The sequence below is a fragment of the Schistocerca americana genome, chromosome 1 (assembly GCF_021461395.2).
Source record: "Schistocerca americana isolate TAMUIC-IGC-003095 chromosome 1, iqSchAmer2.1, whole genome shotgun sequence".
In the NCBI taxonomy this organism is placed as follows: domain Eukaryota; kingdom Metazoa; phylum Arthropoda; class Insecta; order Orthoptera; family Acrididae; genus Schistocerca; species Schistocerca americana.
This window is the reverse complement of record NC_060119.1, coordinates 273,372,134-273,399,007: the sequence shown is the minus strand read 5'-3', so window position 1 is coordinate 273,399,007 and position 26,874 is coordinate 273,372,134. Positions and strand designations below refer to the sequence as shown.

The 26,874-nt window shown below is 42.7% G+C and overlaps 1 protein-coding gene across 1 annotated transcript in view; it reads right to left on the bottom strand.

Moving 5' to 3' along the window:
- Positions 1-26,874, bottom strand: part of LOC124621966 (potassium channel subfamily T member 2) — a 700,004-nt gene that overhangs the window by 278,792 nt on the left and 394,338 nt on the right. The window contains exons 8-9 of the mRNA XM_047147499.1: positions 18,638-18,802; positions 10,796-10,996 (exon numbers count right to left, since the gene is read on the bottom strand). Of these exons, the coding sequence (XP_047003455.1) occupies positions 10,796-10,996; positions 18,638-18,802 (366 nt within the window). The remainder of the gene's footprint in view (positions 1-10,795; positions 10,997-18,637; positions 18,803-26,874) is intronic.

The window sequence follows — 26,874 nt, the reverse complement described above, 5'->3', positions numbered from 1 at the left end:
GAAATCTACAAACATCGTGGGTAAACAAAACAACGTTGGCAGTTGTGAGCGAAAGCTTATCTATGGAAGTATTAATTAGGAGGGGAGATTCACTGACAGGTCGTACATTAAGGCAGTTTCAGAAGGAACAGTGGAAGGAAAGAAAGGGAATGCGCGACCTAGGTTAAAATACAGTGTGTTTGTTTCAATTTGAGATAACTAAATATCTCGAAAAAAAATTTAGGTGAGAAATTAATGTTAGTAGACGAGACATCTGTGCTACAGCTGGCCATTCGTGGTAGACGACGCTGTAATCAAAAAATATCCAGCACGCCTGTTTTAGCAATTAAGAAACGATGAAGTTTATTCTACATTTCATGTATGGTGTAAATTTAAACCTTTGTGTTCTAACAGTTGATATTTACGTTAGGAATTTAGTGTTGGAAATTTTGTTGTACAGTGCGATACGGTTAGTTGTTTCAGTGTCTGGTTAGAAACTATGTTCAGCTCGATCCAGGAACAACGGCGCTTGATATCAGTGAGTCCCTTTGCCTCCTACCATTTGGGTGCTTGATTTCGGTGAATATTCATGGCATGTGAGGCTATCACTTCATGGACATTTTACCTTATTACAGTGGTTGTGCCTTGTACGAGGGCAGTTCAATAAGTAATGCAACACATTTTCTTTCTCGGCCAATTTTGGTTGAAAAAACCGGAAATTTCTTGTGGAATATTTTCAAACATTCCCGCTTCGTCTCGTATAGTTTCATTGACTTCCGACACGTGGCAGCGCTGTACGGAGCTGTTAAAATGGCGTCTGTAACGGATGTGCGTTGCAAACAACGGGCAGTGATCGAGTTTCTTTTGGCGGAAAACCAGGGCATCTCAGATATTCATAGGCGCTTGCAGAATGTCTACGGTGATCTGGCAGTGGACAAAAGCACGGTGAGTCGTTGGGCAAAGCGTGTGTCATCATCGCCGCAAGGTCAAGCAAGACTGTCTGATCTCCCGCGTGCGGGCCGGCCTTGCACAGCTGTGACTCCTGCAATGGCGGAGCGTGCGAACACACTCGTTCGAGATGATCGACGGATCACCATCAAACAACTCAGTGCTCAACTTGACATCTCTGTTGGTAGTGCTGTCACAATTGTTCACCAGTTGGGATATTCAAAGGTTTGTTCCCGCTGGGTCCCTCGTTGTCTAACCGAACACCATAAAGAGCAAAGGAGAACCGTCTGTGCGGAATTGCTTGCTCGTCATGTGGCTGAGGGTGACAATTTCTTGTCAAAGATTGTTACAGGCGATGAAACATGGGTTCATCACTTCGAACCGGAAACAGAACGGCAATCAATGGAGTGGCGCCACACCCACTCCCCTACCAAGAAATAGTTTAAAGCCATACCCTCCGCCGGTAAAGTCATGGTTACAGTCTTCTGGGACGCTGAAGGGGTTATTCTGTTCGGTGTCCTTCCCCATGGTCAAACGATCAACTCTGAAGTGTATTGTGCTACTCTTCAGAAATTGAAGAAACGACTTCAGCGTGTTCGTAGGCACAAAAATCTGAACGAACTTCTCCTTCTTCATGACAACGCAAGACCTCACACATGTCTTCACACCCGAGAGGAGCTCACAAAACTTCAGTGGACTGTTCTTCCTCATGCACCCTACAGCCCCGATCTCGCACCGTCGGATTTCCATATGTTTGGCCCAATGAAGGACGCAATCCGTGGGAGGCACTACGCGGATGATGATGAAGTTATTGATGCAGTACGACGTTGGCTCCGACATCGACCAGTGGAATGGTACCGTGCAGGCATACAGGCCCTCATTTCAAGGTGGCGTAAGGCCGTAGCATTGAATGGAGATTACGTTGAAAAAGAGTGTTGTGTAGCTAAAAGATTGGGGAATAACCTGGTGTATTTCAATGCTGAATAAAACAACCCCTGTTTCAGAAAAAAAATGTGTTGCATTACTTATTGAACTGCCCTCGTATTTCGGCGGTAGGCGTGTAGCGGCCAGTGCGAGAGTTACAGTGGTTGGGTGTAAACACGCACCGAAGAAATCAGTCACCTTGATAAAGGGTTTCGAGGGCGGCCACCGAAATCAAGCATTCCGACGGTCTGGGGTCTCACCACGATCAACCCCATAGGGAACACAACCTGAAATGATGACGTGTGCCCATATTATTCGTACTGTGCGATCATGTTTGCAACACTCAAGTAACTTGTGAACGTCAGTATCAACCATTAGAACACGAAGGTTTACATTTGCATCGTAAACGAAATGTGGAATCAAAGGCGTCGTTCCTTAATTGCAAAAATATGCCCACTTGGTATCCGTCGATATCAAAGCCATCTACCACGCGTGGGAAATAATAAGCTGAGTAAACCGCAGAATTTTTTTTTTTTTGCCTAGAAGCCGATTATGCAATAAGTTGGGGAGTTCCCACTTGAAAATACAAAGCTGACCCCACCCACGCAAGAGGGGTGTTTAGTAGGAAGTGGCCAGGTGTAACACAGACATATGTCTCTTTTACTAATATTAATTTTTCACATAAAACATTTTTCGTACGATGATTCGTTTTCGAGCTTTTTAGTCGCCTCAAGTTAGTACAAGCACCCTGTGTACTGATCAGCTAATAAAATAAAAATTAAGTTGAAGTTGCACCGAGCTGAGGAGACTAGCGGATGACCAAGAACGTTAGAAAGTGGCTACTGTAAACCAACTCACAGGTTCTTTGTTTCCTTCCGAAATAGCCCATGGAACAGTGCTGTCTTCTTCACCAGATTGAAATGTCATGTGTGAGGATCACACGCTGCTCAGACACTTATCTAAACCAAAAAACATTGAAAGATCGAAGCAAGCTGCTAGCAAAACCACTTCATTATGGCTTTGCCAAGAAACGTAGGTTGAGTGTATCCACTGTAAAACGACGTCCAGCCATCATTCAATATGTGACTGACTTTGAGTTCGAGAACGCCACATTACTGTCTCTGAGGCGCACAAGCTGAAGAACAAAAGAAAAACGAAACAAAGCAAACCTGCAAAAAAGACGTCCATTGTAGTGTCACCGAAAACTTTAAGGCTCCTGCTGCAGCAGGACTACATTTTTACAAGTTATTTACGGTACTTTAAAAACATACCGCGTTCTTTTACTTCCGCATGTGTACGCTGGTTTATGAAGCCCTGGTCGATTGCCTTTTCCGGCCTCATATAGCCGACACGGCGCGAGTTTTGACTTACCGCGAGGCAAACGAGCCGTGCTTTTTTCTCGATACCAGAAGATATAGCATGGCCCCGGAAGAGGGCGGTCGATATATCGGCTAAAGGCGGTAGCAGCTTTATTGCCGCGGGAAAAAGAAAGGCAATTGGCCTGCCGGTTACGAGGGAAGACGGCCTGGAAAAATCTGAGATCGTAGGGTGGCGGGATCGCCGACAGAATCGCCTCCGAGACAACCTTCCGCGCTGCATTTACAAGAGCTGAATGCTAAAGGATAGTGGAAAATATTGCTCAGTCGTTAAGAAATTATTCGTATTGCGCTTACGCTCTCCCAGTTAAGGTAATAATGGCTTGTGTAATAAACTTCCATTCTACATTGATGTTATTACTAGTTTATTGATTTATGAATTCCATTCCAATGTATCCTGTTACCAGGAATACGAACACAAGTTGTATCGATTCTTTCAAAATTATGCAATATACATTAATACAGAATTTTATTCTCAGCAATTCTACCCCAATCACCATAACTATTCCTACTGCTACGACTAGTATTACTACTACTACTACTACTACCACCATTATTATTATTATTATTCATCTTCTTAATCTCTATATATAAAAGGCAATGTCCTCACTGACTGATTGACACGCCATCGCCCAGCTTGTACGGCTGAGGAGAGAAACTTTAAATTTGGAGAAGGTGTCGATCTTATATTCTAGGCGTCGTTTACAAAGGCATTTTTCTAAACTCCAACCCTAAGGGGATGAAATAGGTAATGAAGTTTTTTCTTGAAAAAATGTCGTTATTAAGGCAATTCTGAAGCAAGATCTTCAAAAAAAAAAGTGGAATTTTTGTTTCACGCTCAGAAATAAAGAAACATTTGTTTCAGCTTTTTTGGAAATTTACCCTGTGCGAGTGAAATAGTGGGTGAAAACTTTTTTTGAAAATATATCATTGTTAAAGAACTACTAAAGTATTTTTAAAGCTACATCTGTTAACACTGGTTGTTGACTTCTCGGTTACAAATTAAAAAATACGTGTTTCAGTATTTTTGGTAATTGAACACCTAAGGGGGTGAAATACGGGACGAGATTTTTTATGAAAATATTTTGTTATGAAAGTATTTTTAAAGCTATATCTACGAAAATTTAAATTAGGCTTCTCAATTAGAAATAAAAAAATACGTGTTTCACTGATTTTGGAAATTCAACCCCTGTGGGGGTGAAACGAGAGATAAAAGTTTTTGTGGAAAGATTTCATTGTGGAACCATTCTTGAAGCTAAATCTATGAAAACTTGTATGTGGCGCCACTGTTAGAAATAAAACATAAACATATTTGGAAATTCCACTCCGAAGAGGGTGAACAGGGGATGAAAAGGTTTTTGAAAAATATCGCCAGAACGGGAATTTTGAAGTTAGACCAACGAAAACTATTATTTGGTTTCTCAGTCAGAAAATAAAAAATACATATTCCAGCTTTTTGGAAATCCCACATCGAAGGGGGTAAAATAGTGGGCGAAAGTTTTTTTGAAAATAAATAATCAATAAAGAACTACTAAAGGATTTTTAAAGCTACATATGTGACAAGTGGTTTTTGATTTTTCGGCCAGAAATAAAAAAAAATACATGTTTCAGTGTTTCTGGAAATTCGGCCCCTCAGGTAGCGCAGTAGGGGATGAAAATTTTTAAGAAAATATTTCGTTACATTAAAAAAAATTTTAAAGCTACATTTGTGAAAATTGGTATTTCAGTTCTCGGTTAGATGTAAAGAAATATTTGTTAGGAGATAGAAAGTTCCAATGGAAATATCTCCACAAGAACGCATTTTGGATTCCGGCTACCAGAATCACTTTTTGTCAGAAGCACATTTGGAAAAGACCGTGCTTACATGGCCTTAATTAACCTAAAAAGGTTCGAAGGTGTTGCAGTTTGTGAACAACATAAAAATTCCATTAAATGTAAACAAAAGAAGACTCTGCAGACCATACAGTCAACACGAGCGAAGCAGCTGGCGATAAGATAGTAATAATAAACGAAACATTATTTCTGCCATGAATAAAAACCACACCTGCTACCAAATCTGTGCCTTCTAGTACTATAACAACTCCAAATTTTTCTCCGTCACATTCCATAATGTTGTGAACCACTCCCCGGTCCATACGCACGCCCTGCTGCTTCCTTGGGCGCTATGGAAGGCGTTGTGGTTCCATATGCCTCTTCCAATGCTTGTTGGCTCCCTGGTTGCAGAGAGGAATTCCCCTGTCACAGGGGAGCATCGTTGTAGCCAACGACTCTAGCAGCCACAATCTGGCCCATGTCATCCCGGTTCTGGTTACTTGGGTGGCGATACACGGCCCACGGTTGCGTTTCTCTCTGATGATGTTACGGTGGCTGCGCGTACGCGTTGGCAGTTCTCCTGCCGCATCTTTTGACCTCAGCTGCCTTCGCTGCGTTGCTTCTCAATCTTTTGCCGTATCCGCTCGCAGTGCAGTAGACAGGCGTTGCTTGATAAGCTAACGCGCTACCCAAGTCTTTCTTGAAATAGCGTCAGCAATGTTGTCCAAGATCTGCCATTCTGTTTCGCAATGCAGCACCTCTTTGACATCGAGTCTTCCGTTCTGCTTCAGTTGCTGCCGATCAGTATCAGCAACATCGGCATACCCCCAGATAGTGTTTTCTGTCGTACCCTCTTTACCACAGCCACGCTCGGACGTCTGTCTACCAATTCAAATTCAAATTCAAATGGCTCTGAGCACTATGGGACTTAACATCTGAGGTCATCAGTCCCCTAGAACTTAGAACTGCTTAAACCTAACTAACCTAAGGACATCACACACATCCATGCCCGAGGCAGGATTCGAACCTGCGACCGTAGCGGTCGCGCGGCTCCAGACTGAAGCGCCTAGAACCGCTCAGCCACACCGGCCGGCGTCTACCAATTCGATGACTCTAGGCGGCGTAGTGCCATGACCAGAAGTGTACCAGGCCCGTGAGACGTTCAGATGTTTTATTCCCAGTCAGTGTTTTATATTTGGTAGGAAACCATAAGTGCGCCTCGCTCTTTGAGTACCACCCCATCCTCTCTGCCATAGGTGGAGGACCTGATTTTGAATTTTCTACTTGCTTCTGGCCCTTATTCCTATTAAATTGGGATCTTCTTGACTTCTTAATGTTGTTCTTTCTTCAGCCAATACATCGACGCTTTTTCTTCGCATCTGGAGATGGAGTGAACTCATTCCAAGTATTACTTACAACGTCTCAACTGACACAGAGCCAAAAGCTTCCGTCAACAGCAGAAGTATTCCACGTTGCACTCTGTTAAATATACATGCTGGTGTTATGAGCAAAAGTCTGTGGGCCCAAGTACTGGGACAATATCCCACGATCGCAGTCAAAATAGTGTTATGACATGTTCTTATTGTTTGCATTGGCTGCTTATAATCATAACTGGCAAGACTAATCATTTTGTTCATCGTTTTCCTGGCTCTCTTGCTCATTTCTTCAATATGTGCACCATAATTTTGTTGTTCGTCCAAGAAGGCGCCGAAGTATCTGGTGACGGACTTTCTCTTCATGGACCTGTTGCTTAATTTCGTGTAACTACTAATGTGTTGTAAGGGTCCATTCCCTTGCGTGAGCATAATAAGTAAAGTTATCGCATCAGAATATATTTTTACTTGTAGCTTCATCCACCGCAGTCACTGATTTTTGTATCTGGTGTTACCCCTAGTTCTCCGGTTGTACCCCACAGCGATTGTGCAGTGGTAGTGGTGGTTGTGGAGATATTTGTGGAGCCATCACATTGCTATCGTCACCAGGACATGCCCTGTCTCCTTCGCACCACTGAAAAAAATTCGAGATTGGCCTCTAATGTTCTTGTGTCTTTATAATATTCACGAATGTTAAAAAATATTTTTGAATGTTCTAGTATATCCTTGAAAGTAATAGACTACAGTTTGGAAATGGCAATATTGCAAGTGTTGTGTAATGCAGTAAAAACAGAATAACAACTCAGAGGAAAAGTGTATCTATTGTAGAGAGAAACTAATTAAATAAAAAATGGTAGTGCGAGCGAATAATTTTAGCAATGCAAATGACGTAGTTCAATAAATATATAAGTGAACATAGAATATGGAACCAGGGGAAGAAAAAATGTTTGAATTCATTGATACAATGGTAACCAAGACGAAAAAGTAAACTTCCCAACAGAATTCGTAAATTAACTCACTGTTGCAAGTATATTTCTTCCCAACAGAATTCATAAATTAACTCAATGTTGCAAGTATATTTCTTCAGTAAGGCTTTAACATCATAGCTGCAGAAATATTAATCGTAAAAGAAAACGCAATTCAGTATTCAACTCAATTTCAACTAACGTATTCAGCTTTACAACGCTTTAACTCCCGATAAGAGTATCGTAGCGGATAACTATCAAAAAGGCACGAAGTCCAACATTCCAACGTGGCAGAGTAAGTTTAAAAAGAGTCCCGTTTCCTGCAAGAACAACTATCCATAATGTGCACACGTGTTGGACAACACAAAAGTTATTCGTCTTGCCACACGAAAGCAAACCACCAAATGTAGTTTATAACAGTACCAAAATGAATAATGCCCCTATCGTAGTACAAAAAAGGTGAATAAGTCCTGGGTAGAGTTAGGGATTTACAAGAAGGGAACAATGTTTTCCAACTTACCTGGCAGCTTCAAAGACATTTAAATCAAATCATCTCCACGTATTCGCACTCTGTTGCTGTCAATATTAGTGCCCGTGTCAAGTAAAGTAATATGCTACATGAGATCATATCGTATAACATGACACATGGCGTCATGTCGTACAATATATTACAACGTGTCGTTAACTTTAGCATGCATGCATCCCCGCTCTGGGATGCTTCCTATTACAGATGCACCCTCGCTCTCGGATAGTTTTATTGTAGACGCATTCCGCTCTCTAGAAGCATATACATGTGTGTATATTTGTCTTCTACTCCTCACCATTCATGAAACAGGAAGTGGGTTTGGAGGACAAATGGTCCCCTCAGGTGGAAAAAAAAATCAACGATCCCTCCACACAGAAAGCAAAAAACTGATTTAGGGTCCCGTCCAGGAACAAATCCACTCTCAGAAATTTTATCTCCCCAGAAAATTTTTCTAGCTATTGAATGTATGCTCTTCGGCCATATGATATTATTATTACTATTATTATTACTTTTTACTATGGCTGCCGAATCTTGTGGGTTTTGGGCACAGAATCAGGGAATTTAGACAATAAATTGTATGATGCAGGTGTGCCAACACCTTGCAACTAAGAGCTTGCTGCGCTGGGGAAGTAGGGTTAACTCGTAAAAAAGAGCGAATATGTTCAGATGTTTTGGTTTAACTATCCTAGAAGATTCCAAATAAGTTGAAAAGCTAGTTCCCTTATTTTACATCCCTAACTCTGTCCAGGACATATTCGCCTTTTTTGTGCTATGATAACAGCATTTTTCATTCTGGTTCCCAACGTTTACTCTACCACAATTCTGACGTTTGACCAAAAATAGCTTGGCAACCGTTGTAGATTTTTTGACTCGGGCGACAATTTTGTCACTTCAAACCGCCACGGCACGTGCAATTCGCGTGAAACTGGTTCTTACGTGCATTTCATACACAGCCTCAGACGGCATCTGATAAAGCTTTCACGAAACGAAAGTGCGAGTATTAATTACGTGTATTCCTTTACCTTCTCAAAGAATTTGAATCGATTGTCACGAGTTTGAAACATAGAAGTGGCACACGTAAGAAATCTCAGAAAAGGTGTTCTTTGCTCCTAAAATCTGAATGAAACTAGATTTTTGAAAGCGAGTTTTCAATTTAATCGTGAGAAGTTTTTATTTATTTGACTCACTTCCAACAGTTTCCACGCATTCAGTTCACGTAAGAAAGGATTATATGTGCTACGTTTAGTTCGACTTTAAACCATCATATCTCGACAACAGATGAAGATTATTGTATAGAAAAATTTAGTATTGACTATGTCCATTTATCTACCTTCGTGTAAAGTTTCAACCGATTCGTAGAAGATTAAGTAAAGACGTAGTGCGCTTTAAAAGCCTTCCAGGAAAGCATGTTTTTTGCACTTAAAGTGGAAACGAAGCAAGATTTCTTTTGAAACGGTTAAAACTTTTCTTAGACCAAGCTCTTATTCGCCGATGGACCAAATGTGAACCATCAGTCTCGCTCCAGTCCGATTTATTTAAGGGTGACTGTTCTTTCACGTAAAATCTACCAAATTACCTCCTCTCGTCTGTGAAAGACGTTCCTGTGCTGCGAAGGTAAGAATGATTACAGTCTGATTGGCTGTGCAACTTTTGGTGCTTTATTTTCAAAAAGAAAGACAGGGAGAAATGTGTTTTACTACATCATTTTTTGAAATGCGATGGTAGTAGATGTATATTTGAAAACCATTCTGTCTGAGTATGTGCTGACAGCAGCTATTATTTTATTTATGTTTGGCTCTCGTACGATGCTGAACGGAAGAAGTGATACAATGTGATTATTATTAATTATTATTCATTAATAATGTGTGCCAAAGTTCGGCTGGGGCTTACAAACGATGAGCCACGATGAAACACTGTTTCTGTTGCATAGCCTACGCGTGTTGGAACTACGTATGTGGGGAGATCAGGTCTTTAACTAGCAGATTACTATTACATTGAACGTGATGACACTAATGGTACATTTTTGTGCGCACTAATCTTGTCGTGAGACCACACTTTCGGATAGTGCTATTTATGAATGTCGAGCGAAAAATTTTCGTTAACACACAAAGTGGTGACTGACTGCGTGGTTTGCAAACAAGCAAAAAAATTAATTCAAAATTGTAAGCGCTTTCACGGCCACTTGCTGACTAAACGCCTGTTGGTTTCAGTCTCGGGTTCTTTGGATGATGTTTGTCTGACGATTTTTCTGACGTTTCGCCAGCACGTGTGGCTGGCATTGTCAAAGCTTCACTCTCCATTGCTGTTGGCTGACTGGACCAGTCCACCACCACCAATGGAGGGTGGGGCTTTGACAATGCCACCACTCGTGTCAGACAAACTTCGGCCGAAAAACCCGAGACAGAAGCCAACAGGCATCTTGTCAACAAATTGATTGCATAACTATTGGGCTGGCAATTAAAACTTAAATCATAAAGTTTTTCTTCCTTAAAAATCTGTATATCGTGGCAGGTGTCTGAAACCCTATCCTCCCCAACGCAGCGAGCGAGATTGCGCAATGGTAGGACATTGGACTTGCATTTTAGACCACGGTGGTTCAAATTCCTGTCCAGTTGCCTAGGTTTTTCCATAGTTTCCCCAAGTCGCTCAAGTGAAATGCCTGGATAGTTGCTTTGAAAAGGCATGGCCTATTTTCTTCCCCGTTCTACCGTAACCTGATCTTGTGCTCCATTTCTAATGATCTAATGGGATGTTACAACTTAAGCTTCTTTATTCCCACCACCGCAATGCGAGTCCATAGACTTGACCACCGCACCGGCAGACTCGGAGTGTAGGGGAAGAAGGGGGACAGGGTGTGTGTAACCAGTAACGAAGGTGGCAGGCACTACGTACCGCGGCCGTCTTGTCGGCGTAGTTCCTGGCGGCGAGCACGAAGCACGCCTCGGCCTCGTTCATGCGCGCCCTGGCCAGGTCGCTGTCCTTGAGGCACGACCCCTGGATGTAGATGACGCGCTGCGCCCAGATGGGCACCTGCAGGATCATGCGCATCGTCGTGTCCAGTTCCATCGGCGACAGCAGCACCACGTAATAGTCCTGCAGACCGTGAAAAGGGCGCATTACTAAAATGGGTTGCTCCATGTGACATCAGAAGAGAGGTCGCCGCTAACATCGAGAGGCATAAATCAAGTACAGTGACCTCACATCCACTCTTTGGACATCAACCTGCCAAGACAAGACTGAAGTTCAGGAAGAGTTTCCTAACAACTTCACAGCCCTTAGAAGGATCAGCTGCGGCTACCCGACTCACCAAGTGGAAAGATATATGCCAACACCTGCCAAACTGGATGACACCACAAGAATCCCTGCCGCCTGGACACATGGAGAAGTGGGTCATCTGGAAGTACTTAAACAGACTACGGACCGAAGTCGCAAGATCGAGGGACAATCTCCTTAAATGGAACTTCCAACTGCCAAATGCCAACAAAACACTGTGCGAATGCGGTGAATTGCAGACAACCCGGCATCTCTTCAAATGTAACTTATGCCCAGCCAGCTGTAGCATGAAGGACTTAACATCTGCAGCACCCAATGCTACCAAAGCTGTCCAATTCTGGGTCAATACTGTATAGTTTTCTTTGTATATATTGTATATGTGTTCATTTTAGTGTACCTCTGCCGCGAATAAAAGAAGAAGACTAAAATGGGTGGCTAATTAGACAATACGTAACCACTACCGAGATATGTATATACGAACTAGTTTCCCAAATACGTGATTGGTTGGAGGATTATGCACTGAGGTGACGAAGTTATGGAATTCCTCTTAGTATCATGCCGGACCTTTTACCCGGTCGTAGTGCAAGAACTCGAAATGGTATGGTCTCAGCAAGTCGTTGGAAGTCCCATGTAGAAATATTGAGCCATGCTGCTTCTACAGTCGTCCATAATTGCGAAAGTGTTTCTGGTGCAGGATTTTGGGCACGAACAGACCTCTCCATTATGTCCCGTAAATGTTCTATGGGATTCAGATCGGGCGATCTGGGTAGCCAAATCATTCACTGGAATTTCCATAATTTTCTTCAAACCATCGCCAGTAACTGAGGCAAGGTGAAATGGCGCACTGCCAACCACACAAATTCTGTCGTTGTTTGGTCTCCAAGTAGCCGAACATAACCATTTCCAGTCTGTGGTCGGTTCAGTTGGAGCAGACGACCCAACACAGTCCCTACTACTGCGGTGCCACCACCATTTTGCACAGTGTCTTGCTGACAACTTGCGTCCGTGGTTTGGTGGAGTCTGAGCCAGATTCGAACCCTGCCGTCATCTCTTAGCAACAGAAATAGGGACTCATCCGACCAGGCTACGGTTTTCCAGTCCTCTATGGTCCAATCGATATAGTCACGAGCCGAGGAGAGGCGCTGCAGGCGATGTCGTGCTGTTAGCAAAGGTACTCGCCTCAGTAGTCTTCTGCCATAGCCTATGAACACCAAACTTCGCCGCCCTGCCCTAACGGGTACGTTCCTGTACGTCCGACATTGATTTCTATGATTATTTCACGCAGTGTTCCTTGTTTGCTAGCACTGACCACTCTGCGCAAACGCCGCTGCTCTCGGTCGTTATATGAAGGCCGTCGGACACGGCGTTGTCCTTGGTGAAAGATAACGCCTGAAATTTGATATTCTCAGCACACGTTTGACTCTGTGGATCTCTAAATATTAAATTTCCTAACGATTTCCGAAATGGAATGCTCCATGCAGCTAGCGCGAACTACCAATCCATGTTCAAAGTCTGTGAATTCCCGTCGAGCGGCCATGATCAAGTTGGAAACCTTTTCACATGAATCACCTCAATACAAACGACAGCTCCGCCAATGCACTGCCCCTTTATGCCTTGGGTACGCGATACTAACTCCATCTCTATATGTGCATAACACTATCCCATGCCTTTGGCACGTTGGTGTATATTACTAAACGGCTAACCTTGGGTGAGTGCAAGTTGCTGGTTGCCTACCTAATGGCTTCCAGGGGCAACAAAAATTTGTTTTCGATGTTTCATAAAGTGACTAACCGAATTTCAAAATTTAAATTGCTGATATATGCACTCATTAGGCGCTATAAACCTATATTTACAGGTTTAAAACAATAGGTCAGATGTAATAGAAAGAAACTGTGTACATCTCTCGAGGCAGCATAACTCACAGTGCGCAAATTACCCAGATTATATTCATCCAGTATTTGAGAATGATAGTACTTAGCGACTTGAAACAAACTTTAGACATAAGCTGACAACAAAATTAAACTGTCCCGTTTTTCAAACCTTTCAGTTTCTCCTATTGCGACGTAGGTTTGGAATTCAGCTCAAAGGTACCTTCAAACTTCCTCAGTAATAGTGTAGAAAGTGTGCGCCCAGCGACGTCAGTTTGTGGCTCGGCAAGGTGGCAATATATGTTTTAAAAAATCCAGAGCCGAAAAGGCCATGTGAGGTGTAACGTGGGTTAATGATGTCACACTGGCACAAAATTTCACCACAGCGCCACGGTGGACGTGTCACACCACGAGTACGTCACACCTTCGTTAATCTACATCTCACCGCTTTTCTTGACACATTTGCGATGGAATGCAGATCCGTGATTCCGAGCGATGAAAACACACGGTTTTCTTTTGGGTGACTAAGAAAAATGTTTGGGACGAACCACTGCTCAGAATCGACAAGAAAAAACCTCAGGAGGGGTCATGAAGGGCATCAACGAAACCAACCCTTTCGCACATTTCGTGGTCGAAAACGACAGTTTGCAGTGTGATGTGCAACAGGACCACGTCCTTGAAAATATTTGAGACGCTCGGCACCTTCCAGACGATCCAGCCCTTTTCTAAGGACATCATGGAGATACAACCGCCTGCCGGTGTGGCCGAGCGGTTCTAGGCGCTTCAGTCTGGAACCGTGAGACCGCTACGGTCGCAGGTTCGAATCCTGCTTCGGGCATGGATGTGTGTGATGTCCTTAGGCTAGTTAGGTTTAATTAGTTCTAAGTTCTAGGGGACTGATGACCTCAGATGTTAAGTCCCATAGTGTTCAGAGCCATTTGAGAAACAACCCCCATGGACGTGATTTCACCCCTTTGGCGTGTAGTGTGACCAGAATTTTTGTTTTGGTGTACGGTGTTCTGGTATATGTGGTGCTACTAGGAACTATTCAAAACTATCCAGTGAAATCTGAATGTGATCTGAAGTAGAAAACCTTGTATTTATACTTTTTCATCCCTTCTTTTTCGCGCCATTCTGAAGCATGTGTATGCGGGAGTGCGACATCGACGCAAGTGTGTATAAAGTAGCATAGGGAGCTTCTAGGACTTCCCCCCAGTTTGACAATACCATCGGTGGCATACGCGCACCTTCATCGGGCCCTTCGAAAAAGTACATGATGTACAGGAACAATCATTCACCAATTCCTAAGCAATCCCCTTGACGCCCCACAGATTTCGTATCTGGCAAGCAGACACTAGTTCAAATGGCTCTAAGTACTATGGGACAACATCTGAGGTCATCAGTCCCCTAGACTTAGAACTATTTAAACCTAACTAACCTAAGGACATCGCACACATCCATGCCCGAAGCAGGATTCGAACCTGCGACCGTATCAGCAGCGCGGTTCTGGACTGACCGGCACTGGTGGAGTGGCGTCATTCAGCTGAGGTATGTCGAAGGCGTTTGCTATCCCGCAGGTGCCTAGAATTTGGCGAATAGTTGTCTCTGTACACGTACATTTTTAACATGCTCAGCAAATGTGTGCGGAAGGCACCGAAAGTGATGTTATCTGAGGAGGCTTTGAGCGACCCTTCGTCATTGTATTCATGTAAGTGTCATTGTTGCACTCCGCTGTGCACACGTCACAGGAGGGCATGAAAAAGATGGGATGAAAAAGCATAAATATCCTTTTCTACTTTGGATAACGCTCAAATTTTGAACGGTCCCTAATGACATATCAAAGCAAAACTTGTGGTCACGCTACACTCCAAACGGGTGAGATAACGTTCGAGGCGGTGTAGTCCAGAAGGTGCTAGCAGTGTCGAAGGCTGTCAATGTCGTCGTCCTGCTACACATCGCAGTGCAAACTGTCGTTTTCGACTGCGAAATGTGTCAAAATGAACGGCGCAAGGGAGGACATCGTTTCATTGACGCCCTTTACGACACTTCCTCTGGAATTTTCGTGTCGATTCTGAGCAGTGGTGTTGCCGAAGTGTTATACCTGGGCCACCCGTACGAAAACTGCGTGATTTCAACGCGCGGTGTCACGGATATGACCTCCATCGCAAAGGCGTCAAGGGAAGGGGTGGATGAGGGTTATGGTAGGTGTGATGACCTTTCCATAGTTTGAGACGTCAAGTAGGTGTTGGGCCAAATTGTGTTGAAATTTGGTTTCAATGTGACGTCATTAACCTACCTCCCACGATCTTCTAAGCCCTGCCCTTTTTCGTGCATGCGTCGGCACACTGGTGTTTGAAGCATCACTGATCCTGAGGGTGATGTCGCAGGGCACCATGCTTTTGCATCGTTACAAAGTAATGTTGTAGGCACCTTCGAACTAAATTTCAGACTTTTACATCGCAATGTGGGGTAATGAAGGATTCAAAAAATGGACCTTTATTTTGTTGAACATCGTGATTTCAAACTTATACGAAATTTTTTCTCGCTTACAGCCTGAACCCCACTTTCCATCCCAACAAAAAGAAAAAAAATGCTCTAAAGAAAAAAAAACATTGCATACCACATTGTAAGACTGCAGCATCAGGCATAGCGTTTTAATTTATTACTTCTTTACAAGTTCAAATGGCTCTGAGCACTATGGGACTCAACTGCTGAGGTCATTAGTCCCCTAGAACTTAGAACTAGTTAAACCTAACTAACCTAAGGACATCACAAACATCCATGCCCGAGGCAGGATTCGAACCTGCGACCGTAGCGGTCTTGCGGTTCCAGACTGCAGCGCCTTTAACCGCACGGCCACTTCGGCCGGCACTTCTTTACAAGTAATAATATTCGTCCACGTGTGATTACCTCGTTGTTGTCGAGATTTCCTTCCTCCATTCTAAGACATTTTGCAGACAGTGCACAAAAATATACCACTCGACCACCAACAAGTCGGGAAGTACGACGTTTTATACGAAGGAGTTCGGTATTTTAAAGAATTGAGAGTTGGGGTTTACTGGTGTTTGACTAATAGAAATCAGTGTGTCGTGCTGGACGGTGAATGTTCCCCAAAAACGAAAGTAACGTCTAATGTATCCTAAGGAAGTGTAAATGACCTATGATTTCCTGACTATACATAAACGATTTATCAAATTGGATGAGAAGTATCGTAATATAATTCACTGCCGATTCGACTGCATAGGGAGTATCGTCGTTGGACGAATTGCTGAAATACCTGAAAAAAAAATTTCCATTTACTGCATAGACCTGCAGATCTGCTGTGATCTTCTTCATGGGTGTAGCCCACACGTCATGCCATTGTAATAGAGAGAATATAAAAATATATGTTAATATACAAAGGGAAACGATCTCGTCATTCTGGAAGGCACAATGGATAAACAAACGTATGCATCTTTCCTTGGGGACCATGTCGACACCTACATGTAGCCCTCCTTTTCCTCGGCACGATGGCATCCTTCAGCAGTACAATGCAGCTCACAGTGTACGTACTTGGTTCGAAGAACACCAGGACGAGTTTAGTGTGCTTCCCGTGGCCACCAAACTACCCGGATTTAAACCCAACCGAGAACTATGGGACCATCTCAATCGGGTTGTTGCATCCTCAACCGAGAAAACTAGCACAGATGGCCACAGCATTGTGGTCGGCTTGGCTTACATCCCACTCGGTACCTTCCAGAACCCCATTGTCTATTCTCCTGCACATCCGCGTTGCAAAAGATACACTACTGGCCATTAAAATTGCTACACCAAGAAGAAATGCAGATGATAAACGGGTATTCATTGGACAAATATATTATACTAGAACTGACATGTGATTACATTTTCACGCAATTTAGGTGCATAGATCCTGAGAAATCAGTGCCCAGAACAACCACCTCTGGCCGTAATAACGGCCTTGATACGCCTGGGCATTGAGTCGAACAGAGCTTGGATGGCGTGCACAGGTACAGCTGCCCAGTTCATCAAGAGTAGCGACTGGTGTATAGTGACGAGCCAGTTGCTCGGTCACCATTGACAAGACGTTGTCAGTTGGTGAGAGAGTTGTTGGGTTGTTTTGGGGAAGGAGACCAGACAGCGAGGTCATCGGTCTCATCAGATTAGGGAAGGACGGGGAAGGAAGTCGGCCGTGCCCTTTGAAAGGAACCATCCCGGCATTTGCCTGGAGTGATTTAGGGAAATCACGGAAAACCTAAATCAGGATGGCCGGACGCGGGATTGAACCGTCGTCCTCCCGAATGCGAGTCCAGTGTCTAACCACTGCGCTACCTCGCTAGGTGTGTTGGTGAGAGATCTGGAGATTGTGCTGGCGAGGGCAGCAGTCGAACATTTTCTGTATCCAGAAAGGCCCGTACAGGACCTGCAATATGCGGTCGTGCATTATCCTGCTGAAATATAGGATTTCGCAGGGATCGAATGGAGGGTAGAGCCACGGGTCGTAACACATCTGAAATGTAACGTCCACTGTTCAAAGTGCCATCAATGCGAACAAGAGATGATTGAGACGTATAACCAATGGCACCCCACGCCGGGTGATACTCCAGCATGGCGATGACGAATACACACTTCCAATGTGCGTTCACCGCGATGTCGCCAAACACGGATGCGACCATCGTGATGCTGTAAACAGAACATGGATTCATCCGAAAAAATGACGTTTTGCCATTCGTGCACCCAGGTTCGTCGTGGAGTACACCATCACAGGCGCTCCTGTCTGTGATGCAGCGTCAAGGGTAACCGCAGCCATGGTCTCCAAGTTGATAGTCCATGCTGCTGCAAACGTCTTCGAACTGTTCGTGCAGACGGCTGTTGTCTTGCATACGTCCCCATCTGTTGACTCAGGGATCGAGATGTGGCTGCACGATCCGTTACAGCCATGCGGTTAAGATGCCTGTCATCTCGACTGCTACTGATACGAGGCCGTTGGGATCCAGCACGGCGTTCCGTATTACCCTCCTGAACCCACCGATTCCATATTCTGCTAACTGTCATAGGATCTTGACCAAGGCGAGCAGCAATGTCGCGATACGACAAACCGCAATCGCGATAGGCTACAATCCGACCTTTATCAAAGTCGGAAACGTGATGGTACACATTTCTCCTCCTTACACGAGGCATCACAAGAACCTTTCACAAGGCAACGCCGGTCAACTGCTGTTTGTGTATGAGAAATCGGTTGGAAACTTTCCTCATGTCAGCACGTTGTAGGAGTCGCCATCGGCGCGAACCTTGTTTGAATGCTCTGAAAAGCTAATCATTTGCATATCACACCATCTTCTTCCTGTCGGTTAAATTTCCCGTCTGTAGCACGTCATCTTCGTGGTGTAGCAGTTTTAATGGCCAGTAGTGTAGTTACTCAGGCTTCTGACAGATGGTCACATTAATGTCACTGCACCACGTAACTTCAAAATTGCTGGGACTTTTGGATCCATTCACTCAGTTTACTTTTGGTTACGTAGCGCAGGTGATGTATTTGTTAACAGTATAATTTTTTGTAGTTGCAATGACAGTCCGTAACGGTGGAAGAACTGACCTGCAGCAGTGGGTGGGCGTAGAACTCGTTGAGGAAGTCCATGATGGTGTCTGCGTGCAATGTGGTGCTGCAGACGACCACGTGCTTCTCCGACTGCGCCCGGTGCGAAGAGTAGGAGCCGCCTAGCTTCTGGCGCTCCATCCACGTGAACGCCAGCTGCTCGAACTGTAAACATACGTTTGCCGATAAGCTCAGCGTACGGAAGGACCAAACACACACACACACACACACACACACACACACACACACACACACACACACACACTGAACAGTTGTTGAGATATGTTGTTTCGTGTGGTGTGCGTACTGTAAGACCTTCAGTACACACACCATCAGATTATTTGACTTGTCGCTCTAACGAAGTAGGCGAGTGTCAGCAATACGTCTCGTGGTCTTATCGTGGCGTGTTTATCTTCTGCCGTTAGGTCAGACGATAGAAATGCCACTTGCACGCTTAGAGGAGCAGATTGACGGTGACCAACTTTAAACAGAACTTAATTTTCACACACATTTATTAAAATAATAACAAGCATAAAAATTACTTAACTTGGTTCTGGATGCTATTTACAATTGACAATCTGAAGTTCTTTTGGTTCAAAAATGGTTCAAATGGCTCTGCGCACTTAACATCTATGGTCATCAGTCTCCTAGACCTTAGAACTACTTAAACCTAACTAATGTAAGGACATCACACAACACCCAGTCATCACGAGTGAGAGAAAATCCCTGACCCCGCCGGGAATCGAACCCGGGAACCCGGGCGCGGGAAGCAAGAACGCTACCGCACGACCACGAGCTGCGGACGTTCCTTTGGTATTAGTATGTTAATCTTATTCTCACATTTATCTCTGATACTTTACAAAAGTGTCTATGCATTTATCTTCATGGCTATGTACAGGAATATGGTAATCTTATTAGGTGCAGACTGAAACTTGACTACAGACTGGTACAGACAAATGTAGACTGGTACAGACTGGTGCAGACAAATGCAGACTGATTAATTGGAGGGTTGTACACTCGTTATAATACCTCGCGCGTTCATGTATCACTGAGCAAGTGTGATCCGCGAGGAGAAAAGGTTCTACGTTAGCAGAAATCTCATTGGCTGCGTTACATATTAATACGCAGATCGGCGGAAGCAGAATTTGGTCCGTCTCTATGGAAGCGCCATCTCGTAGTGCAGAGACGGACGAGCGCTGCGCCTGCCTTGTTGTGCTTAGTGGGGCTCGCTCTAGTGGGAAAGTTGCGTACGTGCTGACTACGCGGAACTATGTACACAACATTTCTGTAGAGCGGACCTTGATCAATGACTGGATCATTTCCGACGTGACAACCATCAATTTCTGTTCATGTGCAACAAATTAGTCGAATAAGAGGAATAATGTCTTTGAACAGATTTTAGCTTATAAATTCAAAAGTTCTTGGTTCGTCTCCCAGTTGACGCTGGAAAATTTTTCTGTGAACTGAAAGTAATTTTCACCTCTTGCATCAAACCGTACAGACACAATACTATACGTTACTGTTTGAGTACATACACCAAATAGCTGCTTACAATAATTAATATTTATTTACGACAGACTGGACAGATTGTTTGGGTTTAATTGCCATTTTCAAGTACCTGCCATAACAATTTTGATGAGGAGAGGTATGGATGTCAATGTCATTCGTATTAAAGTAGCTGTCTTGTATTGACGTCTAGATTGATGTGACGTCCATATTGCGCCGTTGGTGGACTGTTTTGTAACTGTCACTGCTTAATTAAGATCGTAAATGGTGTCCAGATGTTGAAATTAAATGTTAGTTACAACGTGACAGCAGTTTGACAGTTCCTCTCTTACGACGCTATATGTTTACAAAGATTGTGCAGGTGAACAGCGATATTATTTTATTAACTTAAGTTTGTTGTGATTATGTTTGGTTGCTGCATATGTTACTTCCGATTTATCCATTTTCGTGTTCTAAAAGTTCAATAAATATTTTAAAGTAGTACATGTGTCTGAATTCTGTATGTTCGTTTAATATTTTCTGTGGGTATTTTTGGTGTACACATAAACTTCTAATACCCCAAGAATGTTCATTGCAAAACCTTTCGGTATTCTGTGCAGAATATGTAGTGCATTTTCAATCGTATCGGAAGTGTGATTTTGAGTTTTCAAATGTATAAAGAAGCTCGACTGATTGTATTCGCTCTCGATGGGGTGTTCTTTGTATCTCACGTTAAAATGTGTTCCTCTTTGGCCAATGTAAAAACTATTACAGCTGCCACCTGTGAGTTTATATATACCTGGGTTATTATATTTCGTTGTTCTAGTGGTGGCGGAACGTCATTTTATTGAAAGGTTGTTACTGGTTCGAAAGGCTACTTGAATATTTGTGGCTTTAAAATGTGCATTAATTCTGTTGGAGATTCTACCAAGACCAAACTGCTGTCACGTCGTAACTAAAGATTAATTATTGTAAGCAGATACTTTGTGTATGTACTTAATCACTTCGTTATCAGACATATATTACGCTGATGGCCCTAAAGAAGAAAAACTATATATTAAGCTACACACACACACACACACACACACACACACACACACACAACTATCGCGCCATCCACCGGAAAGGCGTCCCCGCGAAACCCCACTAAGACAACTCCTTCCGCTGATGCAGAATATTCGTGAGCATTCTGCAGAGAGTGAACTTGTCTCTTTAACGACTGAAGGGGCCTGCTCAGACAGAGCGGGAGTTAAGAAACTAACGTCGTGTCTGATCATAGCCCTTACTGTTTACGGAAAATTGTTATGGCCGCTGTCACTGCTAAAGAACGAAAATATCAGATAATTATTTACTCGTTATAAGTTTAGCGAATAAACATGATATACAAATCGTACCGACATTCTAACTCGGGAAACAGTTATTTCCTCGCTTTATAATCTAGAGATATAAACTTGCGGAGTAAATACATGTTTTTTAAAGGCTGCTCCCAGCCAATTAGCGGTAGACTGGCATGACACGATCAGTATTTCGTGTCAAATATTACATGAAACAGAAAATATCTGAGTTGATTAGCCGTCTCTAGTTGCAACGGCATAAATATTTTTTATGTTGCTGTATCGATATTTATTGTCCTATAAGTGTTACAACTGTTTCGCCTTGTATGTGAAAGGCATCTTCAGTGGCTGATATGAAACACTACATTTTTAGAGTTCCATACTTCAGTCGGTAAAAACAGAAGTCTTATAGGATCACTTCCTTGTCCGTCTCTCTGTGCATCTGCTAAGATCAATTTTTCTCACGAAAGGATAGAGGTATCAAGTTGAAACTGGTGTCAAATACTAAGATATACGTTCCCTTGGCGGCGTAGAAAGTTTTAGCTTCCAAGTCAATGCAATTAAAAGAACGGTCAGTTATGTCACATATTTTGATATTTGCAAGCTCACTCTTCAAATCCTATAGATGAACTATATATATGCATAATGAAGTTTGTAGAGCACGCTCAGACCGCGAGTCCGTTTTGTGTTTTGTTTTTACATACACTAATCTTAAGTTTTGAATAAGTTTGCCTCCTAATTTTTTTATGTGCATGAAATGATACTGAGTTCTTTTTACTTGTGCTGTCTTTTCCTATGATTTCTCCTGTTGAAAGACGGACGTACATTTCATTCTCAAAAATTCTCGGAATATCCTTGTCGAAATCACTTTTTTTTTTTGGTTTTTTCAGTTCTTGTTCTGTATGTGACAGGTCATTCATGGCGAGCGGCGTAGCACCTTCGATATTTCGGAAGACTCACTGGCGACGTCTTTCATATGAAAGAAGAAATGTAACCAAAATAATTAATACCAATAAGACCAATACTGCAGCATGAAAAACCAGTTATGTTTGTAAACGAATACGAAACAAATACGAGTATTTAGAAATTTCTCCAATTAGAGGCTTGTGGTTATTGGAGAGTACTTCTTACTTAATTCTCCAGCTGAATTCTGATGCATTACCAGAATTTTCAAGAGGACTAGAGGGTTAATCTCGGTAATACGTTATGAGAGTACGAGTGATGAAAGCATGTTTCAGGCAAATATATTCCGTGCGTTTAGGCCTGCCGACAGAAATGCACGCTTTGGAGTCCCTGTACCAATCCACGAAGCGCCTAAGGCAGGCATTTTGGTTCACGTGAATGCTGGCAACTGCGACACCACTCATCTACTACGTTCGTCTCCTCATTAGACACTCTTAATGTTAGTGATTAAATACGTGAATAAATAGACCTCTTTTATAAATCAGTTGACGCGCTGGAAATGCGATGGGCTGCAATTTAATCTCAAACCATGTAAAGGAAGTGTCTACTGCAACGCTTTGCAAGTTGTGACGTGTTTCCCATGTTAACTGCAGAATCCGCTATAATTTCCCAAGTGATTCATTGCCTGGTTCAAGCCTTTCTACTGGACGTCATGTAGGCCGAAGTACCAATGAATGCTATGAGTGCGTGCATTTTCTCCTAGTAACGTCAGTTTCGCACTTACTCTAATCGTTTTTATTTTAGCTATGTACGTTTTATTTTTTGACACTAGTTTCGGGGTCGCACCCCATTCAAAAGCGCTGCCAAATGTCAGGAAGTTCCTTAATTTGACTCGACTGTAGGAGTGTTTTAGTAGTAAAGAATGAATGTATTAAAACTTCATGCACGATGCGGCGTTTTTCATGCAACTCTATGTTTACAACGTCATATTTCTTGAACTATGTATCGTACATTGAGCGGCGTATGCGGGTAACGTCTGCGAAATTTATTGCGAATACAGTTTATATCATAGAAGTAATGCACTTAGACGTTATGCTTGATGCAGCAGTTTTTCGCACATGCCATTGTTTATGACGTCATATCTCTCGAAATGTGATAGGCAGGTGCTTCTTACTCGCACAACAATCGTTGCTGACAGTAAGGGATATGTGCCCAAGTTTTGTTGAAATCGGTCCATTGGTTTAGAATAAGAAACGTAGACACATACATAATTCATTTTTATAATATTTTATGGATATTAATAACGTAATAGATAAGGCTAACTGTAATCTCCGCCTTTTTTTTACCGATGAAGCGGTGATATATTAGAAACTTATATCCAATAAAAATAGCAGTAATATCATCATGTCCTTACATATTAGCAGTCTCGTGTGAAGAGAGGCATAAAACGTTTGAGATATAGAAATCTGAATTTGTGCACTCACGGGCCGTAAAACTTTAGTAACAGTTGACTACGAGAATCACAGCTGGATTCAAAAGAAATCCTAAAAACATCCGTGATTAACAATACCTGAGTATATGCAATGCAGCATCACATACGCTCGGTTGGAGGTAAATTGTAGACATCGATTCGTTGGCAGGATACCTGTATCTTGCCTATGACAGATAACACTTACACAAAAATACTGATGGAAGCCGTCGGACCAGTATCAGGTAGGACAAATAAAGGACACGAAGGAGATTGGCGACAACGGCCACAGGCTTGTTCGACTGGCGAGAGACCGTAACAACAACATCGGACAATATTAATTAACAGTCTATTGAAGAAAGAGGCATAACATATGTCGAAACGAAACTACATCCAGAATTCCAAGAACCAATTTTCAGGACCGAATCTAAGACCTATATACGAGATGTGCCTCTTAAACGTTTCAGTGCAAATATCTCTGGTACAACGATAGATATTGATAAGCGAGTTTCACGGATATGAATGTAAGGCAGGGGCTCATGACAGTGAATGCTATAACACACTCTAAAACGCAAGCAAATATTATTTTCAACGCAAGCTTATGTTTTTTTAAAATAAACACCGCATATTATTTCTCACGGAATCAATAACATGAAAAATCCCGAAAAGAATGACGTTTGTTGCATCGCAATATGTCAATTAAATCCCGAGAAATTGCAAAGTGAAGTTAGCGCTTGAGATAATTGAAACGCGACACTGTTGCACATCTCAAGATGCAAGCGTGAACCACACGTTCCTCGTAATCGCGACGTGATTGGCGTACTACGATGCAACAATCCTGTAATTGTTGCTAATCAGACGGAGTGGCCGAGCGGTTCTAGGCACTTCAGTCTGGAACCGCGCGACCGCTACGGTCGCAGGTTCGAATCGTGCCTCGGGCATGGATGTGTGTGATGTCCTTAGGTTAGTTAGGTTTAAATAGTTCTAAGTTCTAGGGGACTGATGACCTCAGATGTTAAGACCCATAGTGCTCAGAGCCATTTGAACCATTTGCTAATTACACTGTTATTAAGTGCACTGGAAACAATGTAGATATCCTGTGACACAACTTCGTACAACTAATATTTACCCCTCTGTTACATCCTTGGTCAGCCATTATGTTCAACCTGGCCGGTGATATTCGATTTTTTGTTACCGTTATGTCCATCCTAGTAGTGTAGTAAAGAACAACAAAGCACGAATAATTAAACTCCTTCCTCATTTTTTTGTGTGTGACTCGAAATCTGTATTGTTGATGTATTGCGATGTATTGCGATGCAACCAATGCCATTGTTTTTGGGATTTTTAATGTTATTGACTCTGCAAGAAATAATACAGGATGTTCATTTAAAACAAGAAAACATAAGGTAGTGTTGAAAATTATATTTGCTAACACTTTAGACTGTCTGATAGAGCCGGCCGGTGTGGCCGAGCGGTTTTAGGCGCTTCAGTCTGGAACCGCGCGACCGCTACGGTCGCAGGTTCGAATCCTACCTCGGGCATGGATGTGTGTGATGTCCTTAGGTTAGTTAGGTTTAAGTAGTTCTAAGTTCTAGGGGACTGATGACCTCAGATATTACGTCCCAAAGTGCTCAGAGCCATTTTGTCTGATAGAATTTACTTTCATGAGCCCCTGCCTTACATTCATACTCGTGAACGTAGGTTTTCAACACCTATAGCTGTTCCAGAAATATTTGACCTGAAACGTTTAAGTGGACCACACTGTATTTCACTCTCACAGGGACTGAACAAAGATCTGCCCCTTGTGTGAATTGTAGGAAGGAAATTACAGTCCGTTTATGATTGTAAAAGTTTTTATTATGCTATTACTGTGTCGGTGTTGCGACATTGTCAATTACAAGTGAAACCCATGCATACTCATTTTATAAAAATGGGTGTGTGTGTGTGTGTGTTCCACGTCTGCTCCTAAATCACTTGACCGATTTCAACCAAACTTGGTACACATATCCTTTACTGTCATTCAACAATGGCAGAGGAGGTAAGAACAATCTTCCTGACATAATTCGGGTGATATGACTTAATAAACTCTGAGATGTTTAAAAAATTTCTGGATCCTGAAAGAAACTTTAATACATTTATTCTCTATTTTGAAAACAGTCCTACAGTCGACTCAGAGTAAGGAAATTCCTGACAACTAGTAGCGCTTTTGATAGCTTTCAACTACGAAGCACAAACGGCTGTAGGTGAAAACAGTAGCCGTGTATAGCGGCCATGGAGACGTTCACAAAATCACGTAGTAGAAACGGGAAACAGCTATACCCGCCGTACAAAAGCTATTTCATAATTTCAGCTGTGTTTTCACAAACACTTGCAAATGAAATTTTTCTGATCTTAAATTACAAATACATTCCATTTTTTGTTTTAGTTCTGATAGAAAACTGGCAAAATGGATATCCTGGCAATGCCAGGCTTGTCAGCTAGTAATTTTTGTTGATTACAGAGGTACAGCTGGAGCAGAGATTAGTTTTCGTTTCATATGTTGGTACTCCAGTTCCTAGCGGTTTATTTAACGTTTGTCCTTTTTGTTTTCACATAAAACTTGTGAAGTTCTGCTTGAGGTTGCTAATTAAATTTTTCAACTCTGAATTAAATTGTTATTTGCTGTCCAATTCTATCGCATCGTTTAAACATGCACAAGTGCCTGCATGTTGTGAATATGCTGACATGACATTTGTGTGGGTTCTGTAATGGAAACGGCAGACATTATGACTTTATCTTCTTCAGTTACAGAGGATTCAGCACCTTCGAGATGCTGATGAAGGTGCACGATTAGTATTTTATCGCTGGTTAATTGCGAACCGCCAACTAATCCCAGTTGCTGATGAAGCCACGTTCACTCGTGACGGTATCGGTGACACTCATAACTTATATCGGTTGTCCTACGAAAACCAACATGCTTTTATAAAGACACATTTTCAAAAACTTTCCTCTCTCATGCCGTTGTGGTATGATGGGTACTGAGCTGATTTGGAATGTTATTCCATTAC